Source organism: Scomber japonicus, chromosome 3, assembly GCF_027409825.1.
Source record: "Scomber japonicus isolate fScoJap1 chromosome 3, fScoJap1.pri, whole genome shotgun sequence".
In the NCBI taxonomy this organism is placed as follows: Eukaryota; Metazoa; Chordata; class Actinopteri; order Scombriformes; family Scombridae; genus Scomber; species Scomber japonicus.
Genome location: NC_070580.1, coordinates 26,746,104 through 26,769,798, shown reverse-complemented (window position 1 = coordinate 26,769,798; position 23,695 = coordinate 26,746,104). Strand labels below are relative to the sequence as shown.

The 23,695-nt window shown below is 39.5% G+C and overlaps 1 protein-coding gene across 1 annotated transcript; it reads left to right on the top strand.

The window, feature by feature from the left end:
• Window positions 1-3,243: 3,243 nt before the first annotated feature.
• On the top strand, window positions 3,244-23,342 carry ncoa5 (nuclear receptor coactivator 5). Its single transcript, XM_053316723.1, has 20 exons — window positions 3,244-3,716; window positions 3,986-4,093; window positions 4,968-5,031; window positions 7,001-7,243; window positions 7,346-7,473; window positions 8,453-8,585; window positions 8,743-8,945; window positions 9,065-9,269; window positions 9,481-9,579; window positions 13,920-13,973; window positions 15,488-15,600; window positions 15,866-15,973; window positions 17,128-17,191; window positions 18,714-19,001; window positions 19,103-19,224; window positions 19,552-19,684; window positions 19,842-20,044; window positions 20,164-20,368; window positions 21,871-21,962; window positions 22,097-23,342. The coding sequence occupies exons 1-20, from the start codon at window positions 3,548-3,550 to the stop codon at window positions 22,666-22,668; spliced, it is 3,306 nt and encodes a 1,101-aa protein (XP_053172698.1). The 5' UTR covers window positions 3,244-3,547; the 3' UTR covers window positions 22,669-23,342.
• The last annotated feature ends 353 nt before the right edge of the window (window positions 23,343-23,695 follow it).

Genomic DNA, 23,695 nt, shown 5'->3' with positions numbered 1-23,695 from the left:
ACTTAGTCCATTAATTTTCATTCAGTGGAGTTTTAGTTCGAATAGCCTATATCTTAAATAATTGTTGATTAATTTTCGCATTTTAGCAAAATAATCAATCAATTACGTTAGAGTATTTGAGTCTCAGCAGAGTCTTGCTTAACTATTTCACAGGGAATCGCCCAGCAGTATAATAAAAACATGAGCTACAACTCACTTGTCTAGACTACAAAATTGTTTAGCTGTGTTGCCACAGCTTAAAAGCTTCACATCAGCATGCAGGAAAAACATTTCCTGAAACATTTTTTTTACATGTTTACTCAGAAGTGAGTTTAAACAGTGTTGTTTGTTCAGTGCCGGGTTACTGTTGTTTAAAACAGACTTGAAAAATTGTGAACCATTTAATACCAAATTGCTGCTGAATGGCCAGTAGGGGGCAATGTACATCTTTAATACTAGCTTTAATCACAGAAGAAGACTCTAGACGTATGCCGTGAAATAAGAAGACAAGCTTCGTGGGACGACAGTCAGATATCGTGATTAAAAATAGATTAAATACACATTGAAGGTGAGTAAAAAAAAAAAAAGTCTTTCAGCATAACAACATTATTACCATGCAACTGGCTACTTAACTAATAAGCTTGTTCGTTTGGTTGTAAGATCAAACTTAACTGAGCTAACCTGCAGCAGCCAATGAGCAACATAGCTACGAGTAAATAATAATCCCATAAATGTGCTGCACCCTCTACGAATATGTTCAATTCAGCGATGCCAGCATTTAGCTACGTCTTCCTAAAGCGGGACATCACAAGTTTATTTATTTTCTTCGCTGATATGAACCAGTATTTGAGTGTGAACAGCGCCATTTGCTACGCAGGGTCGTGGACTCCATATTGAACCAACCCCATCTGCTAATGCTTAAAGGACAGGTTCACTATTTTACAAGTATGTCTTAAAACAACAGTCAGGTGACCCGATAAACACTAAACTCATTCTTCCTGTTCACACTGACCATTAGAAGATACTTTCATTTATGCACTTCCATTGTAAGTGATGGGGAGCCAAATCCACAGCTTTCCTTGTGTCCAAATGAATCCAATCAAGTAGAGATGTTTTAATCTACTGAACATTTATCTTCTACTGATAAATAAGGCAGGGTATTTGTACTCTATACCCTTTTAGGGGTTTACTGAAATAAATCAATACCAAGTATCAAAACATCTCCTATCAAACCATACCTGCAATCGATTCTTTTTGCACTCAGAGGTAGAAAATAGGACTATGGACTTGCTCACAGCCGATCAACGCAAGCAGTTTTTAGTTTCGTTTTGCCTTCTAAGCAGTATGCAAGCATGAATTCATTGCACTTTCATGACTTTTATTTGCCAGAGTATACGTGCGTGTGCTATATGCTGTGACCCATATGCTGATTTTGAGCATTTTGTGTTTAATAAATATTAATAATTTGAAGACTTTCAAAATGCATTTGTGTAAAAAATCAAATCTTTCAGATGTGGAAGAGGAGTGGTGGCATTTAATGCAATTTAATGCTTCTATTCACATATTGGTTATTGAATGAAGTACCCAACTGCTATCGGTATCCCTTTAAGGGTACTTGGATTGGTACTGGTATTGTAATTTTTCAGCCCTACTGATGAATGTTTTGTCGATCTGCGTATCAATTAATTGACCAGTTGTTGCAGGTCATTGATGAAAAACTGTATTTTAGTCGTTTTGTCCAAGAATCAACCATTGGTGTTTACATTGGCATTGATGTCGATATGGGTACAGATGGTTAGGACACTTTTTCTATACTATTGTATCCTGTTAGTGTTAAAATTGGTTTTGATTTATTTTGTATCTTAACCAGGTGAAGTGGTTATTGATTTATTTTTCTCTCTTTTTTCAGACGCGTTATGTGGACACAGAATCCAGGGCATCCAGGTTCAAGTTAAGGTATGTGTGAGGCTGCTCCTAACAGCATTATGTAAATTATCCTCAATCATAAATGTAATGTGAAAATTTGTATGCCTTTCAAAACATCAGGTTACGATCAGCCTTTGAATTTTGTCATTTTAAAGAGGAAGATAAGCTCATGATTTAATTTCAGCCAATGTGATATTTTCATCTTACCGTTTGGAAGGAAGAGGACTATTTGGACAAAGGCTGCACTTGCGATTTTTGGATATTTGATTCCAATTTGCGAATGCCTTGAGTAAATTTAAAGTAATTTACTTCACAGTAGTTGTGGAGGTGCTGTTACAAAACAGCTTATCACACTACTCAGTTGATGCTGCTTCTATTTATGTGGATCCTGTCCTCTCAGCTCCGCTCCTCACAGCAGCTGCAGCACAACTGTCAAATCTTGTTTTGTGTGGAATATTGGTGGCTTCATTTTGTCCACCGTGAACCGCATTTCACCGTTGCCATAAAAGCGTCTTTGGACAGTTTGGACAGGCACAAAGTCTCTAGCCAGTAACTCAGGCAATGGTGTGTGCATTTTAGTGTTTATTTTCTGTGCAATCATAAGAGCTACTGGTCTGGAGCTGGAAACATTCTCACAAACTTTTTGACATCTTTCCTCACCCGTTGGTCCTGCCTCTGTAACAGCGTTTTTTCACTCACCATTGTGGAAATGTTAATTTCTTACACCATCAAAATAGTGTGTGCTCACTGGTGAATATGTAGTGAGTCACTAAATCATGTCACGGATGTACCATTTACACTGGTTATACCAGTTATACTGCCCATCCTGCACTTGTCATTGTGAAAATGACCTCAGCATTCGCTGTTCAGTCTTTTTCAACACATTGCCTCACATTTCTATCTTTGTAAAGCCAGACTGCATCTTTCAAGCTTGGTTTTCACGCCAGGATTTAAGTCTTGGAAATGCGAAATGACAAAAGATTGAACCCAAACAAAAACGTAGAATTCTTCAAAGTAGGGAAGTGCCTTGATAACACATTTTGCTGCCTAATGAAACCTCTGGATGATCAGAAACTGATTGTTGCAGAAAGTTGAGGTCAAGGTGGTGATTTCCAGAGCAGCCACCATGCTGGACAATAGAGAGCAAAGACCAGTGAAAATTTGCCACATGCGCATTTGACAGCGCAAAAGAGCTAAACCAAAACTAGTGAAGATAAGTTGTGGGCTGGCTTTGACATCTCTTCAAGAGAGAAAATTAGAAGTCTGTTGAATCACGTAATTCACACTGTGGATTTGTGTTTATGTTTTGTTGATTTGCTCATTAATCATTCTCAGGATGCATTAATGAATAACATATTTTAAACATAAGGTCTCAGAAGACTTTTCATATTTACTATATTTGATAATGAATTGTCACAGCATTTGAGTTTGCATTGACTAAACTTTGATTTGAGTTTTGATATGCAGCTTTTGCTCCACTAAAACTTTTTATCCATCCAAGGAATTTTATCTCTTCTATTAACTCACTGATGTTTCAGGAACGTGGACGGCCATATAAAGACTCTTAGAAGCAAACAAAACAAACTTTTTCAAGCGCTTGAGACGTACGAAGAAAGAAACAAATAAACCTCGGGATTGAGTCATGTCTCGCCGAAGAAGCCGCAGCGCATCGCCAGGGCGATTTGCACGCTCCTGCAGCAGTAATGATCCCAGAGATTTGGAGAGGAGGATTTTTGTTGGGAATTTGCCGACCTCCGACATGGAAAAGAAGGATTTGGAAGACATGTTCAACCCATACGGAAAGATAGTGGGTCAGTAAGCGCAACATAAACAATAAGTTGTCAGTTGAATTAATCATATTAATCAATCAGGTTGTCCCTGAATGTCACAATGGTTAGAGTCATTTTTGAAAGTAATGGTCAAAGTGCATTTAGAAGTCTAGTAAAATTAACTTATTGTGAGTCGTGAAATGCAAACTTGTATTCGTAAAGATATTCCTACTGAATATTTTTGGATGAATGGGTAGGTATCCAAAATGTTATTAAACAGTTTGTATCCCTTTAAAATCTTCCTCTTTCAGGCGTATCCATGTTTCGCGGGTTTGGATTTGTACAATTTGAGCGCATTGAGGAAGCCGAAGCAGCAAAGGCGGCCCAAAAGGGTCGAATATATAAAGGTTATAAAATAGGTAAGCCTTAACTGCAGTGGGTGTGACTGTCTGGCTAAAGAGGATAGGCTTTTATTTATGTACAGTGACAACATGCACAACATGCATATGCAAGTTAATGAATTAAACATATGATGGTTACTGAATTTTTGTGCAATAACAATTTTATTTATAGATATGGTTTCAACAGTGTCAAAAATATTGCAAATATAGGACTCAAGGATTAATATTTAACCAGACCAATACTTGTCTACGAATAACTCTAGGAAGCTAGACATGCCCTCAGGTATTTAGTTATGTATACATATAGGTCTAGAAAAAACACTCAATTGGTAGAATAAGCTGCATCCAATAAAAGTAAATGTAAGGGTTCTCCACAATTGATCTTAAAAAGTATAGGTTAAGATAACTCGTTGCAATATTAATTTGTCTCTTTGATATTTCTACTTCAATCCTTTGTTTTAGACATGTTGCATTATTAGCATATAATGCAAATAAAGCCGTGCAACATTCAATTCTGGCAAGGCCGGACTCTTCGGTTTTGTCTAATTTGCTACACCGTCTCTGCATTTTCTTCAACATGGATTTAAATGTGTCACTAAAGTGGCGCACCAGTAGTTTGGGTGATTTCTGAAGTTGAAAATCTGGTGTTTACCCAATTTTGACGGGGGAAAACATTTTTTTCTTGTTCATCTTGAACTTGAATTTGACAGATTTGGCAACTCAATTTGCTGCATTTTGACCTCGTCCAGTTTGGATTTTCAAGCTCGGAATAATGGAGCTCACTTTCATTTGGATCGCGGAAGTGATGGCGCGGCCACTCCATTCTGCGTGAACACATAAGCTGATTGACATGTCACTGTTTTGTTCAACGTTTGGATTGATTTATTTTCAGATGTAAATATGGCAGTGGAGCGACGACAAGCTAAACCTCAAATCCAGCAGAGCCCTCCACGAAGGTAAAGTAACGCGAAATAGGTGTGAAGAACTACCATCGCCTCTGAGGGGCCGGTAAAAAACAAAAGCGTATTTAACTTGTTCCTCAACAGTAATTTCCACCAGTGGTGGACTTCGCTTGACGGAAGGTGCTGTACCATTAGATGGATTTGTGAAGGCTTATGGAACAGTCAATATTTCATCCTAAATTAAAATTTCCAGATCTCTTGAAATAAAGAAAAGAGCCATGTGAATGGTGTTTTAAGTGTCTTTGTCTCAAGGTTCATGCCTTATTATGGCTTGCCAACATTGGTGTTTCCGTGATTTGGTCTTGGATTTCATTTTTATAACTATAACATGAAACTCTCTGGTGGACATAGATGTAATGTATGCATGAAATGCCCTGCCCTACATCCATGAAACAGCACAATGTTAAAACATGACACTAAACTGATTAGGGGTGTAGATTGATACTGCATTTAGTCTGCGGAACAAAGGAACAACTGGCTTAAAACCACATGAATTGAAAAACATATTTTGATGGTGGCAGGCTGCATTGAGAAATTAAAAGATACCCTGTTGAATTTTGTAAACACTTACATTTTCCGTTATTCATCAAAACGTGTGTGTGAATTTCCCTCCTCCTAAAACATTTGAAGAGACAATTTGTGGAAAAATTTGAATCATACATTTTTAACATTCCTTGCTTGCTAGCAGTCATCTTCCTCCTTTGTTGGTTTTATACTGCATATGTGAAACTATGGGTAGGATGCACGCAAGCACAACTATACCAACACAAGGATGACTCATTGCTGTGAATTAGCTGTAAGAGGGATCAGTTTAGTGGTAGACTGTTATAAAACATGACCTTTTCAATTGAAAACATTTCTCATGAGCTTCACTGTTGATGCATTATTCAAAACCAATTTTATTTTGCATCAAGACCACAAATAGATAAATGTAGATGCATGCTAGTCCAAAACAACCAAAATCACACAATGAAGATAACAATGTAATTGCAAATTATAAAAGTTTTGGAAAAGACAGAAATGCTAAGAGAACCTAACTGAAGTAAAACTATTGTCATACAACAATTGAAGCTGCTAAGAATAGCTATCATCTTTAGATTCTGCTGCAAGCATAGAACTGTGGGACGAAGTTCTTCAGTTAAGGAGGCCCTGTTTATCCTATCGTAAAGGCAATATCCCATTCTATCCTAAAGTGCACTGATCTGACTGAATATTTTAACATTTAACAGATAGCATAAACTGCTCTAAAAATGGACAACACTTGGATACACTTAGGTTAATTGACATATTTAGGAGTCGAAAGTCACACAAACGATCTTCAATTTGCTTAAAACATAAACACATCCCAGTTTGTGGACCAATTCATATGCAGAAACAGTTGAAAGTTCTGTTCAATATAAATAATTTTCCTTCTTGGGAAAATCTACAAGGTGAGAAATGCATTGTTTTTTGTTTTAGCATTTTTTGTGACCACAGATTTATAGTATGCACATATGACCTTCAAATTAAGCAAATTGAGATAAATGCGCAAAATAAACAGCCTTGTTCAACGAAGCCAAACAACCAAGGTACCCGTGTATTTTGAAGGCAGGATTTATGGTCAGTGATCCTCAAATTGTAAACACATTGATGTTTTTCCGTACGTGGACCACTGGACATTTTCAAAAGATCGATGTTGAAAGATCACGTATTGGAACTTGGACTCCTGGATTCAATTTGTTGCAGCATCTGCTGGGCTCGTTCCCTGTGCGAACATTATAGCTGCTTTCTGTTACTTCGGTCGTGCATTTAAATTTATTCCATCGTTTTACATCTAATGAATGCAGAGTAATCTATATTTAAAATACCATCTATAGGCCTGTCCTTGCCAATTGTGGACAGAAGTCACTGTAACACACTGTAATATTTCATAGGCAGCCTGAATGCTAATCTTCCTTGCACTAATTGATAACTTTTCTCTCAGGGCCCCCTACAGCAGTTATGGGGACACCAAAGAGGCCCGGCCTCGGTCCCGTTCACCCGTGTATGGGCGTGACGGGGGGCGTGATGGGCGTGAAGGACGTGAGCCCCGGGACAGTCGGGATGGGAGGGCCCCAAGTAGAGAGCCTAGGCCAGGTAGCCACTCTCGTGATCCTGATTACCGTTACCGTAGCTCAGAGAGTAGAGACAAGGACCTCCGAAGTGACCCACGGGATTCTGCATACAGGTGACTTCTAAATCTCAGGCCATCAGCGTCAGCCTCTGAATAGACAAACTCTGGAGTTAAGTGATTTATGTTTTTGTTTGAACCTGAAATGTTTCCATACAGCAGAGAAGACTATGACCGATTGTTCCGCAGTGGAAGTGGTGCTGATGACTATTATCGGAGGAAGGAAGAAACCTACAGGGACCCGTTCAGAGATCCATGGAATGGACGACGTGAACCAGAAGCTATGTGTAGGGATTTTTATTGTTCATAACATTATGATTACTGGCTTAGTTGTGGAGATCGTGGGTCTTTTAAAGCCTTTTTCACGTATGAACACTGACACTTGTCCGGACATGATTCTGTACAACCTGTACAAACATTCCAACTTGCCTTAGCCTATCCTATGTCATATGCATCCACATCCTATGACAGAGCCCCCCAGAATTGGGAATAATTCAGGGCTGGGTGGCTAACATTTGGGTCATCTCCATGTACCATGGCACCAAGTGGTGGTTCAGGGCTACCAACACATGTCTCCCCCTGTACCAGGGGCTTGATATGTTGGATCACCAGAAACACTGCCTGAAGTTCAAGAAGGTTAATGTGTCTGTTTTCTCCTGAAGGCCAGGCCTCCAACCCCTCCAGGGACACATCTATCACCACTGAGGTGTCAGAGCTGTCCATCTTGGTTCTGACAGCAAAGCCTGCAGCTTGGTTGAATCACATTTGATAGAGTCCACTAGTGGGGGACGCTTGTGTGGGATAGAACATACAATTATTTCCAAGTTTAAAATTTTTAAAGGACATTTTAACAGTTAATGAAAGTGCAAGTGCATGGCATTTATGTTCCAATATTCCTTTTAATTGTAAAACCTTTTGCCCAACCACAGTATTTATAGTATGCTAGTATTAAGTGACTGAACTAAACAATGCAACAGACATATACGACAGAAAGTTCTGTGTGTTGGTACAATACTTTGCTATGCACTTTTTTTCTTAACTCTGTTACAGTAATGTTGTGTTGTAAAGTGTTGATTGTTACATGTTCTGGTCTAATCAAATATTTGTGTGCTGTTTTTGAAATTATCTTCATAATAGTTTGGGTTCATTTGATTTGATATGTGGACTACTGTTTAGTTACCAGGGTGGTTTCAAAATCAATTTTGAATCGTATCCAAATGCATAAAATTATGCTGACATTAGACTCTTGAATACCCTCCCTAACAGCAGATGAACGTGCCCGACCAGAAGAGCGTCGACGTAATGAGTTGTATCGACAGTACTATGAAGAACTCCAGCGGCGCTACGACTCTGACCGTCCTGTTGACTGCTCTGTGATCGTCGTCAACAAGACGCAGAAGTATGTCCACTCTATTCTTTAAGAGGAACACAGAACTTAAATCAGCAGTGTCTTTGTAAATCAACCAGTACATGGTATGTTTTCATTTCATATTGCTCCTGTGTTTCTGTCTGTGTCTGCTTGCCTCTGTGTACTTTTGCTTTAAAATAAAAAACAGTCGGGAGTATGCTGAGACAGTCGGGCGGAAAGTCCGTGATTTGGGAATGGTGGTGGACCTGATCTTCCTCAACACAGAAGTGTCACTAACCCAGGCACTGGAAGATGTAGGCCGAGCCCGCACTCCTTTTGCAATCATAATTACCCAGCAGCACCAGGTTCACCGATCCTGTACGGTCAACATCTTGTTCGGCACACCTCAAGGTAATGCAAGACAATGATATACATCCATGGGTTGGACATTTGTTGACTCTAACCCTAACCCCAAACGTAATCAGTACAGCATGACAAAATAACTATCTTTGTTTTGATCGCTGCCGTAGAGCATCGAAACATGCCAATGCAGGATGCCATGATGCTAGTTGCCCACAACTATGACACCTACAAAGTTGAAAACCGTGAAAAAGAACGTGAGGAGATTGCCAGGAAAGCTGCCAAGATGGCGGATGATGTGTTACTCCGGGAGCCCGACAGAGAAAGCAACCCAGTGTCTGTGCTCACTGCCATCACACTGCTGTCTGAAAATAGGTATCTTGTTTACATCTTGTAAACAACTTCTTGAATTACCTAGTAAAAATTAAAGCTGTGGAGAATTTAGATTGTAATGTAGAAATTCTGTAATACTTCAGTTACAGTTTGCATATTTACCAGATGAGATTTCAGTTGATCAATCTTCTCTTTTCATGAAGTTTCATAAAACTGCTCTTGGAATAATTTTTTTTGTGTGGTCGCCGGGTAGATTTGTAACTCCAGAGGAACTGGACAGTCTTGTTGCATACCTGAAGGACAAAAGAGCACGGCTGTTAAGAAGCACTGCAGACCCTCATGCAGGTAAGAAGTCTTTATTTAATATTTTATAGTTGATAATAATCAAATTATTGGTGAGCTTCTATGGTTTTCTATATTGAATGCAGTGTTGTCGTCCACAAAGCATCACATTTTTAACTGAACTTATCACCCCACAGCTTCAGTCCATGCTGCACCTTCTGCAGCATCACATCATGACATCCCGCACTCGGCTGCAGGACTTCCTCCATCCCACTCTGTTCACACACCGTCACAGTCCAGCCACCTTGGCATATCAGCTGGTCCAAGTCCCTCAGCTAACCCCAGCAACCAGCAGGAGCTGCAGGCTAAGATCCTCAGCCTGTTCAACAGCGGTACTGGAGTGTCAGGAGCTGCTGGAGGTCCACTCTCTGCTGCCTCCTCACAGTCCCAGATCTACGGTTCCCTTGGCCCTTCCTCTTCCCAGAGCCAAACCCGTCCACCCATGCCAGGCCCTCCTCCAGCTGGATCCCAGGGTTATGGCCAATCAGGCCGCATGACAGTCGCACCAGGTGGTCCGAGGCCTCCCAGCGCTGCTTCGGGTATCAATTTTGACAACCCGAGCGTCCAGAAAGCTCTGGACACTCTCATTCAGAGTGGACCATCTCTCAACCACCTGGTGGGCAGTGGGACCTCTCAACCTCCACCACCCAGGTCGGCACCCAGCATGGGCCAGGTCCCACCCATGTCTATGTATCCCCGACATTATTGACGAGTTGTAGTGAATGACTCACCTCTCCCTCTGATACAAGTAGACTAAATTTTCTGTGCAGTAAATTTACCAGCTGTGTTTACGTAGTGTCTAGGGATGTTTTGTAAAAGCTTTTAATCTCCTTTTTTAATGTTATTTTGGATATTGATTAATTGGTTAAACTGGCTTGTAATTTCCGTTGTTATAAGCCAGAAGATTATTGTTCAGTCTTCTTATTTGTGAGTGAATTTATGAGGCAATGTTGCATGTGTACATTGTTTTGCTGCAAATTGAATTCCTTTTCCAAGTTCTTTTCCAACCATGATCTGTTGTGTTTTATAGTTTTGCACGGTGTTTTGTTTTGTTTTTTTAAATTTGGAACATTTTAATTTTCAAAACAAGACATGATTAAAAACTCCAGACACAATTGCTGTAATGAAGTAGTATTGGTTTATTGCATTTTGTGCTGACAAATCTATAAAATGGTACAGATTTCGCCAGAAGCTATAGAGATATAAGCATTTGTAATGAAAGATAAAACTACTTTTTCCTAATGTACCATAAAACACAATTGTTTGTTTTTTAAATTTTAAAATAAAATAAAACACCTCTACAGTAACTATTTGATTTACTTACTTGCGTACACCCCTCCCACCTTTGCGAACAACAATACTGGGATATACTGTTAAGTTTAAGTTTAAGTTGACCATTTAAGTGGACCATCTTGTGTCCCCAAGCAGAACCGGTACCAGAGTTTGATATTCTTTTATCATTTTCAGAATTTCCAGCAATTATATTTAAAATGCAGAGTTCAGCTGGATGACAGAGGCCAGGGATATTTGGGCAGGTGTGAGGAAGAAGGTTTCTGAGAAGGCTCAGCTCACAGCTTGAGTGACAAGATAAACTTAAGTTTGGGAAGAAAAAAGGAAAAAAAACATGATGCATGCTAAAATGTCCCAGTAAAATGCTCAAATTAATCGGTGTAAACAAAATCAGCAGGTAGGTCTCTGGATTATTGCAGTTTATAATTGCAGCAAGGTGATGGGAAATGATCATATTTTATAGTCTGAGCTGGTACCTGACTGTAATACACTCGTATACCACCAGAGATCACTGTGGGTCTGTACATAGTAGGCTGGCTCTAGTTGGATCCCCCACTACTCCAGGCTGGTCCTGGTACTGGGTATGATTTGGGATGAAAACTTGAGATCTAGTTCGTAAGACCTGGTGATATTCAGATGAAATAAGTAACTGCTGATACCTCCAGTGGTTTATATAAAATAAATACAAATTATCAATGTGAGAACAACATTGCACACAATCTCACAAATGTCCAAGATTTAGTCCACAGTGATAGAGCAGTGTACAACAAAAGGCAACACTGGTAGGTGGTCCTAGATACCAACCAAGAGAGACAGACTCTTCAAATGAATTACATACAATTTAGTATTGGGGAAATGTTGCAGATGAGTTCATGTAATGTGAGCTACAGGGTAATTTTCAGATTTCAGATTTTTTGGAAAACATACGAATTAATAGGATAATTTAATGTAAGTGTAGTAACCAGAAATTATCCAGTAGATGGCAGTAATGCGCCTAAAAGCTATTTGCCAGCCGCCATCAAACAACACAAGAAGAAGCAGCAGTAAAAGAAGACGAGCAGCTTTTTTGAGAAGCCAGTGAGTACCTCGCGACTGAAAACAGATAAAGTACACATTGAAGGTGAGTGAAACATCATCCTGTCTTTAGCATAACAATATTGCCGTTTTGCAGCTGCCTACCTAACAGATAACGTTGTTTAATTGTAAAATAACAGGAACCTAAACCAACACGAAGTAGCTGATAGCTAACCTAGCTACTCGTAAATCCTAACCCCATAAATGGACCGCACATGTCGGATTAGATATTTTAAGTTCCGTGTTGTCAATATATAGCTAAGGTTTATAAAGAGGAATATCTGAGGTTATTTTTTTGAGCTCACAAGAACCGATGTTTTTAGTGTGTTTCACCGCATTTGTAGCAGAGCATCGTGAATACTATATTTAACACCCGGCGCTATCGTACAGGTTAAATGGGGCCAGCACCTGGTATGTGTAATAAAACAAGCCACAATCATGCCTGTAGTTCATAATAACTATTAAGTCCCTTCATATTGCACTTAAAACATATGGGACCACACTCAGCTTCCTTCTGTGCAAACGTTTTATTTGACACTAATATGAATCTTCAGCAATCTAAATTAAGATAATATATACTTATGACCTTATTCTGAAAAGTAAGAGAACCAAACCAGACAGCCATACCATATCTCATAATGCTTTCTATCACCGCCTGATAGAAAGTTAGCATTATTCCTTTTCGGACACCAAATGAGTAAAATTAAAAGTCTTCCATGCAACTTTTGACCTTTTTAAGGTATACATTATCACCAAATTCTCTGTTAGACCTTTTAAGCCAACTTCATTTCAACTTATTACCACGGTTTTACACATATTTGTGGAAATTATGGTCAATAGGCCTCATATAAATGAAATTATACCTAATGTTGTTGTCCTCCTAGGTCAAAATTGACCCATGGACAACAGGAGTGGGTTTCTTTGTTAGTGTTTTAAGTGCCGGACTCACCATGGAAACACTAAGTGGGGATTACTAATACAAATAAGACTGTAAAACAGTATAAATGTTGTAGATATCCACTTGACACACAGCACAGACTGCCAAAGCCTCATATAAGCTTCAGATAACCTTTTGAAATTATTGTTGATTTTTGCCTCCATCACTTACAGCCAATTCATGCTCTCCAGACTTACTGTGTTGATATATAAACATAAAGTAATAAAGGTGTTGGTACAAATGGAAAAGGTTAGAAGTATCAGTTTAGGGCTGCAACTACCAACTATTTTCATTACTGATTATCCTGTAATTTATTTTCACAGTTAATCATTTTCTATATAAAATGCAAGAAAAGAGTAAAAAAATGTATGGTTATAATTCTCGAGTCGAAAGGTGTCGAAATGTCTTGTTTTGACCAACAGTCCAAAAACACAATAAAAACAAAACAAAGAATATTAAGTTTAGAGTGTGTATGATACAAAAAGCACAAAATTCTCACATTATTTAATTATCAGTAATCAATAGTTGGCCATAGATGTTCTGCCGATTGATTAATTGTTGCAGCTCTGTATCAGTTCTGGCAAATCCTTTATTTGAACTGTTTGGCTGAAAATCAATCCATAGTCAATTTTGGAATTTGTGTGTGTGTGTGTGTGTGTGTGTGTGTGTGTGTGTGTATATATACATACATACACACACATACATAAGGCCGCAACTGATAATTATTTCCGTTATTTATCAATCATTCCTTTGGTCTATACAATTTCCAAAAACATTAAAACATGCTGATAAATGTTTCCCAAAGCTTAAGGTGATACCTTCAAATGTCTCTTGTGATGGTTACATCACTCCACAACCCAACATTATTAGTTCACTTTACTATTTTCTCAATTATTACTCAAAAGGTTTAAATCGATTACTCGACTAATCGTTGCAGCTTAGATGTGTATATATAAATGTTTCTTCAATTTTATTTTATGATGAATACGTATATATTTATCACTACTGTATCCTGTCAGTCTTACACTTACTTTTCTCCCCCTTTCCAGACGCGTTGTAAATAATGTGGACAAAGAATCCAGGGCATCCAGGTTCAAGTTAAGGTATGTGTGGGTCTGCTCCTAACAGCATTTTGTAAATCATAAATGAAATGTGACAATGTGACACTTTTTCTTAAGTTTGTGGTTTTTATTTGTCAGGACTAAAAAGCTTTATATGTTCTCCTTTGTTAAAAATCTATGCCGTGCAAAAACATCAGGTTAGCCTGATTAACCTTTTGAAGACTTTCAGAGCGTTGGTTTGTTGGAAGCCAAAAGAAGCCTTTCAATTTTGTCATTTTTAAGGGGACGATAAGCTCAATTTTCAGCCAATGTGACTTTCATGAAGATATTTTCATTTTACCATTTGGAAGGAAGAGGACTATTTGAACAAAGGATGCACTTGAGATTTTTCGATATTTTATGCTAATTTACGAATGCCTTTAGTAAATTTAAAGTAATTTACTGCACAGTAGTTGTGGAGGTGTGGTTTCAAAACAGCTTATCACACTACTCAGTTGATGCTGCTTCTATCTATGTGGATCTGTCCCCTCAGCTCCGCTCCTCACAGCAGCTGTAGCACAACTTCTGGATTTTATTTGCGCCATAAAAGCATCTTTCAACAGTGGGTTACAATGTCTTAGCCAGTACCTCAGGCAATGGTGTGTGCATTTTAGTGTTTATTTTCCACGCAATCATAAGAGCTACCTGTCCAGAGCTGGAAACCTTCTCAACAATTTCTAATGACATCTTTCCTCATCATCGTTTCCACAGCAGCATTTTCTTCACTCATCATTTCTTCGTGTGGAAATTTTAATTTCCTAAACCATAAAAATAAAGTTTGTGTTCACTGGTGAATATGGTCATGGTGCATTTTATGCCAAATCATGTCACGGATGTACCATTTACACTGGTTATACCAGTTATACTGCCCATCCTGCACTTTTCATTGTGAAAACGACCTCTGCATTGTGTTGGCTGTGCAGTCTTTTTCAACACATTGCCTCACATTTTTATCTTTATAAAGCCAGACTGCATCTTTCAAGCTTGGTTTTCACGCCAGGATTTAAGTCTGGGAAACATGAAATGTCAATAGATTGTGCCAAACGAAAAACGTGAAATTCTTCAAAGTAGGGAAGTGCTTTGATAACACATTTTGCTGCCTTATGAAACCTGATAACTAGATGTTATCAGAAACTGATTTTTAAGGGTTAGTTGAGGAGAAGGTGGTGATTTCCAGAGCAGCCACCGTGCTGGACAATAGAGAGCAAAACCAGCGCATAAGAGTCTAGCCACAATGAGTGAAGACATGTATTATGAATTGTCACAGAATTTGAATTTGCATTGACTAAACTTTGATTTTGCTCCACTAAAACTTTTTATCCATCCAAGGAATTTTATCTCTTCTATTAACTCACTGATGTTTCAGGATCTTGGACGACCATTTAAAGACTCTTAGAAGCAAACAAAACAAAACTTTTTCAAGCATTTGAGACGTACGAAGAAATAAATCAGGATTGAGTCATGTCTCGCCGAAGAAGCCGCAGCGCATCGCCAGGGCGATTTGCACGCTCCTGCAGCAGTAATGATCCCAGAGATTTGGAGAGGAGGATTTTTGTTGGGAATTTGCCGACCTCCGACATGGAAAAGAAGGATTTGGAAGACATGTTCAACCCATACGGAAAGATAGTGGGTCAGTAAACGCAACATAAACAATAAGTTGTCAGTTGAATTAATCATATTAATCAATCAGGTTGTCCCTGAATGTCACAATGGTTAGTCATTTTTGAAAGTAATGGTAAAGGTTGATTTTGAAGTCTAGTAACATTAACTTATCAGCACAAAAATCCAAGCATGTACTATTAGAAATGTAGTCCTACTAAATATTTTTGGATGAATTGGTAGGTATCCAAAATGTTATTAAACAGTTTGTATCCCTTAAAATCTTCCTCTTTCAGGCGTATCCATGTTTCGCGGGTTTGGATTTGTACAATTTGAGCGCATTGATGAAGCCGAAGCAGCAAAGGCGGCCCAAAAGGGTCGAATATATAAAGGTTATAAAATAGGTAAGCCTTAACTGCAGTGGGTGTGACTGTCTGAATAGGCTATTATTGATGTAAAGCGAGCAACATGCATACAGAACACCAAGTTAATGAATTAAACACATAATAGTTACTGAATTTAGAAATTTACCTTTCAAAATGTATCTAATACAACCTACAACTCATTAAAATATTGATATGTCTCTGACTTTTCTACTTCATCCTTTGTTGTAGACATGTTGCATTATTAGCGTACAATGTAAATAAAGCCGTGCAATATTAAATTCTGGCAGAGCTGGAATCTTTCGTTTTGTCTTATTCGCAACAGTTTCTTGCCATTTTCTTCGAAAAGTTTTGGGAATTTGTGAGGGTAAAAATTGAATTTAAACATTCAAGATTTGCTACCTATGGAAGTGTATTGCTGCCACCCTAGAAAAAGAAAAAAAGCATCATTATCACATAATAACATGAAACTTTTATGGTTATAACGTGATCACATCATGCCCTCTATGTGATGTTTATTTTCCTCCAGCTGTGAGTAGATAGAAGTGAGGCTCTATCAATGGTTAAAACATGCTGAGTCCTTTCATCCTCCCTCCGTCATATCAATGAATGACGCTACCTCCAGAGGGTTGGACTCATTCATTCTTCAATATACAGCAGGATGAATGAGTCTCACCCTTTGTATACAACCCTAGCCTTTTTTTAAATCCTTCTCAGTGTATGCATACTTATCACAATATCATCCAATGCAGAATAACAGCAGAATTTTGCCATGTCTCAACCCAAGCATGAAGTTGAACTTGATCAAATTGTGTAAATGAGCCATACACTTGTCAGTTCTCCAAACACCCTTTCCTCACTCAAATATGAGTTTCAAAGTTATAACGAGATACTGATGTCTTTTTCTGGTGTGGCAGCAATATGCTTCCATATTTACCTAATTTTGATGGGGGGAAAAAAATTTCGTTTCTCATTCATCTTGAAATTTGATAGATTTGGCAACTGGATTTGCTGCATTTTGACCTCGTCCAGTTTGGATTTTCAAGTTCGGAATAATGGAGCTCACTTTCATTTGGATCGTGGAAGTGTTGGCGCGGCCACTCCATTCTGCGTGAACACATAAGCTGATTGACATGTCACTGTTTTGTTCAACGTTTGGATTGATTTATTTTCAGATGTAAATATGGCAGTGGAGCGACGACAAGCTAAACCGCAAACCCAGCAGAGCCCTCCACGAAGGTAAAGTAACGCGAAATAGGTGTGAAGAACTACCATCGCCTCTGAGGGGCCGGTAAAAAACAAAAGCGTATTTAACTTGTTCCTCAACAGTAATTTCCACCAGTGGTGGACTTCGCTTGACGGAAGGTGCTGTACCATTAGATGGATTTGTGAAGGCTTATGGAACAGTCAATATTTCATCCTAAATTAAAATTTCCAGATCTGTTGAAATAAAGAAAAGAGCCATGCGAATGGTGTTTTAAGTGTCTTTGTCTCAAGGTTCATGCCTTATTATGGCTTGTCAGCATTGGTGTCTCTGTGATTTGGTCTTGGATTTCATTTTTATAACTATAACATGAAACTCTCTGGTGGAAGGAACTGTAAAGTATGAAATGATGAAATGGCCTACCCTACATCCATTAAACAGAGCAATGTTAAAACTTGACACTTAACTGATTATTGGTGTAGATTGATCCTGCGTTAAGTCTGAGAAACAAATGACTTTTTATTGAAAAACATATTTTGATGTAGGCAGGCTCCATTGAAAATTAAAGATACCCGTGGAATTTTGTAAAAACTTGTTTACATTCACTGTTATTCACCAAAACGCGCGTCGTCTTCCTCCTTTGCTGGTGCAATGCTACATATGTTGACATGCCACTGCCAGCTATCAGTGAAATAATTTAAACCATGGGCAGGACTTGCTTATTGCGTCCAATGCACAAGCACAACACAAGGATGACTCACTCTATAGTGCTACTAGTGGTCAAAAACTCTGCAAGACATTTCCAATGTTGGCAATTAGAGTCGATTTCGGTTTGATTCTTCCCTTGTTTGTGACACTATGAGCAGCTCTGAGCCGGACTCTCTGTACATCCTGAAAAACATCCAACACATGAGAAGCTTATTTTAGGTAGACTCGATTATGGGATAGGCAACAGAAGAGTGCACTAAGCTACTATTTTAACAAATAAGAGATGGCACAAACTGCCCTTTTAAATGATCAACACTTCAGTTAATTCACATATTTAACAAGGAAAGTAACAAAAAGGATCTTTGAATTGCTTAAAAAATGAACAATTTTTTGACAGTTTTAAATGCAGTTGAATTTTTCTTTTCAACAAAGAACTCTAACACGAGACCTTTGCGCGTTTTTTGTGTGTGACCTCAGCACGAAAACATGAATCGAACTGAATTTATGGTCAGTGAACCTCAAATTGTCATTTTTCCGTACGCGGTCCACAGGATATTTTCAAAAGATTGATGCTGAAAGATCGCGTATTGGAACGTGGACTCCTGGATTCAGTTTGTTGGAGTTATCTGCAAGGCTTGTTATTATAGCTGCTTTCCGTTACTCCGGTTGTGCATTTAAATTTATTCCATCGTTTTACATCTAATAAATGCAGATTCATTTATATTTAAAATACCATCTAAAGGCCTGTCCTTGCCAATTGTGGACAGAAGTCACTGTAACACACTGTAATATTTCATAGGCAGCCTGAATGCTAATCTTCCTTGCACTAATTGATAACTTTTCTCTCAGGGCCCCCTACAGCAGTTATGGGGACACCAAAGAGGCCCGACCTCGGTCCCGTTCACCCGTGTATGGGCGTGACGGGGGACGCGATGGGCGTGAAGGACGTGATGTGCGTGATGGGCGTGATGGACGTGAAGGACGTGAAGGACGTGAGCCCCGGGGCAGCCGTGATGGGAGGGCCTCAAGTAGAGAGCCTAGGCCAGGCAGCCACTCTCGTGATCCTGATTACCGTTACCGTAGTTCAGAGAGTAGAGACAAGGACCTCCGAAGTGACCCACGGGATTCTGCATACAGGTGACTTCTAAATCTCAGGCCATCAGCGTCAGCCTCTGAATAGACAAACTCTGGTGTTAAGTAATTATGTTTTTGTTTGAACCTGAAATGTTTCCATACAGCAGAGAAGACTATGACCGATTGTTCCGCAGTGGAAGTGGTGCTGATGACTATTATCGGAGGAAGGAAGAAACCTACAGGGAGCCATTCAGAGATCCATGGAATGGACGACGTGAGCCAGAAGGTATTTGTGTACTACTATGAATGCTAAGTGTCATTGTTAATTGTGTTATTGTGAATTTGCTGTTACTTAAGTTGTTTTGGATTGAATAGAGTTATTATGTATGAGTTGCGTCGCATTGATGGCTTGTAGATAAGTTATTTCAGATGAGCAGCAGTGAAAGCATGCATGCTCAAGGCTGTGTTTGATTGTTTTTTGCTAAGTGGGGGACATACTCCATAACATCAGCGCATACATTGTTAAAACAACAATTAAGATATTAGCATAGACTCATAGAGGATGTAATCCATATGTATCTGATATTAGACTCTTGAATACCCTCCCTAACAGCAGATGAACGTGCTCGACCAGCAGAGCGTCGACGTAATGAGTTGTATCGACAGTATTATGAAGAACTCCAGCGGCGCTACGACTCTGACCGTCCTGTTGACTGCTCTGTGATCGTCGTCAACAAGACGCAGAAGTATGTCCACTCTATTCTTTAAGAGGAACACAGAACTTAAATCAGCAGTGTCTTTGTAAATCAACCAGTACATGGTATGTTTTCATTTCATATTGCTCCTGTGTTTCTGTCTGTGTCTGCTTGCCTCTGTGTACTTTTGCTTTAAAATAAAAAACAGTAGGGAGTATGCTGAGACAGTCGGGCGGAAAGTCCGTGATTTGGGAATGGTGGTGGACCTGATCTTCCTCAACACAGAAGTGTCACTAACCCAGGCACTGGAAGATGTAGGCCGAGCCCGCACTCCGTTTGCAATCATAATTACCCAGCAGCACCAGGTTCACCGATCCTGTACGGTCAACATCTTGTTCGGCACACCTCAAGGTAATGCAAGACAATGATATACATCCATGGGTTGGACATTTGTTGACTCTAACCCTAACCCCAAACGTAATCAGTACAGCATGACAAAATAACTATCTTTGTTTTGATCGCTGCCGTAGAGCATCGAAACATGCCAATGCAGGATGCCATGATGCTAGTTGCCCACAACTATGACACCTACAAAGTTGAAAACCGTGAAAAAGAACGTGAGGAGATTGTCAGGAAGGCTGCCAAGATGGCGGATGATGTGTTACTCCGGGAGCCCGACAGAGAAAGCCACCCAGTGTCTGTGCTCACTGCCATCACACTGCTGTCTGAAAACAGGTATCTTGTTTAAACATCTTGTAACATTGTGAGTTCTTGTGGATCCTTAGACTTGAATTAGATTTTTAGAATTTAAGGTAAAAAAAAAAGTTAAATTTTTAATCACGTTAGGTCTTTAATTTTGACCTCACAGGGTTCACGTATTTAAACATGGGTTGGTTTTTGGTCGCGAAACAGTCCAACTCTTTCGTCCTTTTGTAATGATTTCATTGATTCCACACAAGCCACCACCTTCTCTCAGCTAACAGAATTGAAGTTCACAACGCAAAAAAGACTTTTACTTTTTGCATGATGAAACGGCAAGGGAAGACATGCTATTGCTGTGCATTTCTCCAAAATAATCAAAGTTGTGGCAATTTTATTACTGTGCACTCAGTTTTCTATAGAGATGGGTATTGAAACCCAGTATTAAGCAGGTCCTGGGGTTAAATTATTTAAGATAGTATTGATATGCTCTGACAGTACCGGTTCTTTTATCTCTGCTTTTTAATGTTTTGTTGTATTTATCACACTGCAGCCTCTCTGTGTCAAGGCTGAGCTCCTCCTCAAACACACACTCACACAGAGTGTGACGGCTTAGCTGGAGTTTACTTATTTTAATGGATTGTTAAAGTGGATGAAATGTAGATGCACTGTAATGTGTATGTGTCTCTGTAAGTGTGATAGAGTCACTAATTCTGGAGAAAGATTGTCCAGTACACTTTTTGTCAAATTTAGTGAATATCTCCTTGTGGTTCACTAGCTGCACATACTGTTTGTGCACTAAAAAGATCTGGTGTCCACACACAACACTGGCCCTGTAAATAGAAGACAAACTCAGGCCGAGCCATACAGCATTACTCCAGCCAATCAACAGAAGGGGGCTTGCTCCATGCTTGTGCAGAGGACAGAGGGAAGTCATCAAAGCAGCTGTCTATGAGAGGACATTACAGCCTCCTGTCTCCAGCACCTGTTGAATGGTGGAAGACAGAGACGCAAGGGTCAATTCATATAGAAAATGTTTTCTCACAGAACAAACATGCTTTCATTTTAAATGTATCAGTTCACACAGACTCCGTATGTTTTTTATGCTCCAAGTCTGTTTCCATCACGTTTAGTGAAGCATAACCTGAGCAAGCAGCTGTTTAAATTGCACAAATATATGTATATGTATTTTGAATCGATGGAAACATAGTCATTTCTTTCCGTGGAGCCAACATGCAAACTGTTTTGGTTCAGTACATTTCTGCTGTCAGTCAGCCTGGTGAAAACTGTCCTCTCAACTCTGCAGGAGTCTGACTGGTCTGTTGTGCTCACATGTTTTTTCAGCGTGTGATAATATTTTTGTTTTGGTCGTTGCCTTGACAATGCGCATCCATGATTTGGAGGGCAGAGCTTCTTAAGGAGCATGAAGGGAGTTAACATATTTACCAGATGAGATTTCAGTTGATCAGTCTTCTCTTTTCATGAAGTTTCATAAAACTGCTCTTGGAATAATTTTTTTTTGTGTGGTCGCCGGGTAGATTTGTAACTCCAGAGGAACTGGACAGTCTTGTTGCATACCTGAAGGACAAAAGAGCACGGCTGTTAAGAAGCACTGCAGACCCTCATGCAGGTAAGAAGTCTTTATTTAATATTTTATAGTTGATAATAATCAAATTATTGGTGAGCTTCTATGGTTTTCTATGTTGAATGCAGTGTTGTCGTCCACAAAGCATCACATTTTTAACTGAACTTATCACCCCACAGCTTCAGTCCATGCTGCACCTTCTGCAGCATCACATCATGACATCCCGCACTCGGCTGCAGGACTTCCTCCATCCCACTCTGTTCACACACCGTCACAGTCCAGCCACCTTGGCATATCAGCTGGTCCAAGTCCCTCAGCTAACCCCAGCAACCAGCAGGAGCTGCAGGCTAAGATCCTCAGCCTGTTCAACAGCGGTACTGGAGTGTCAGGAGCTGCTGGAGGTCCACTCTCTGCTGCCTCCTCACAGTCCCAGATCTACGGTTCCCTTGGCCCTTCCTCTTCCCAGAGCCAAACCCGTCCACCCATGCCAGGCCCTCCTCCAGCTGGATCCCAGGGTTATGGCCCATCAGGCCACATGCCAGTCGCACCAGGTGGTCCGAGGCCTCCCAGCGCTGCTTCGGGTATCAATTTTGACAACCCGAGCGTCCAGAAAGCTCTGGACACTCTCATTCAGAGTGGACCATCTCTCAACCACCTGGTGGGCAGTGGGACCTCTCAACCTCCACCACCCAGGTCGGCACCCAGCATGGGCCAGGTCCCACCCATGTCTATGTATCCCCGACATTATTGACGAGTTGTAGTGAATGACTCACCTCTCCCTCTGATACAAGTAGACACCACATCAATTTTCTGTGCAGTGAATTTACCAGCTGTGTATAGGTAGTCTCTAGGGATGTTTTGTAAAAGCTTTTAATCTTCTTTTTTTAATTTTATTTTGGATATTGATTAATTGGTTGCACGGCCCTGTATTTTCAATTGCTATGAGCCAGAAAATTATTGTTCAGTCTTCTTGTTTGTGAGTGAATTCATGAGGCAATGTTGCATGTGTACATTGTTTTGTTGCAAATTGAACTCCTTAGTTCTTTTCCAACCATGGTCTGTTGTGTTGTATAGTTTTGCACGGTGTCTTTTTTTAATTTAGAACATTTTTATTGTCAAAAAAAGACATGATTAAAAACTCCAGACACAATTGCTGTAATAAAATGGTATTGGTTTATTGCATTTTGTGCTGACAAATCTATAAAATGGAACGGGTATCGCCAGAAGCCATAGAGATATAAGCATTTGAAATGTAAGATAAAACTACTTTTTCCTCTTTTTAATGTACCATGAAACACAATAGAGAATAATACGTTTTTTTGTTTTTTTTTTAAATTTTAGAATATTTAACTTACACTGACACAAAAAATAAACACCTCCACACTAACTGTATTTGATTTATTTACACGTAGACCCCTCCCACCCTCGCCCACAAACACCCTCGCCCCCAGCAGTTACAAGTGCACATGTACACACATACACACTCCCACAGAACTGAAAAGAACACACTACGGTTTTACCATAAGACTAGGTACAGTATCAAGGAAGAGTAATGAACGATTCTCGGATGAAAAAACATTTTCATATTAGTGAATTTGATACAGGTGTGTCTTTGTGTGTATGCTGTATATATCATTTATATCTACATCCATTACAGTTTTCAAGCATCCATACAAAATGTTTCCCACAACTCCAGTGAATTGAAAACAAACCCGGACAGCGACAAGGTTCCTCTGGAGGGGGATACTGGTTATTAAGTGAAATAATCTAATTCCAAA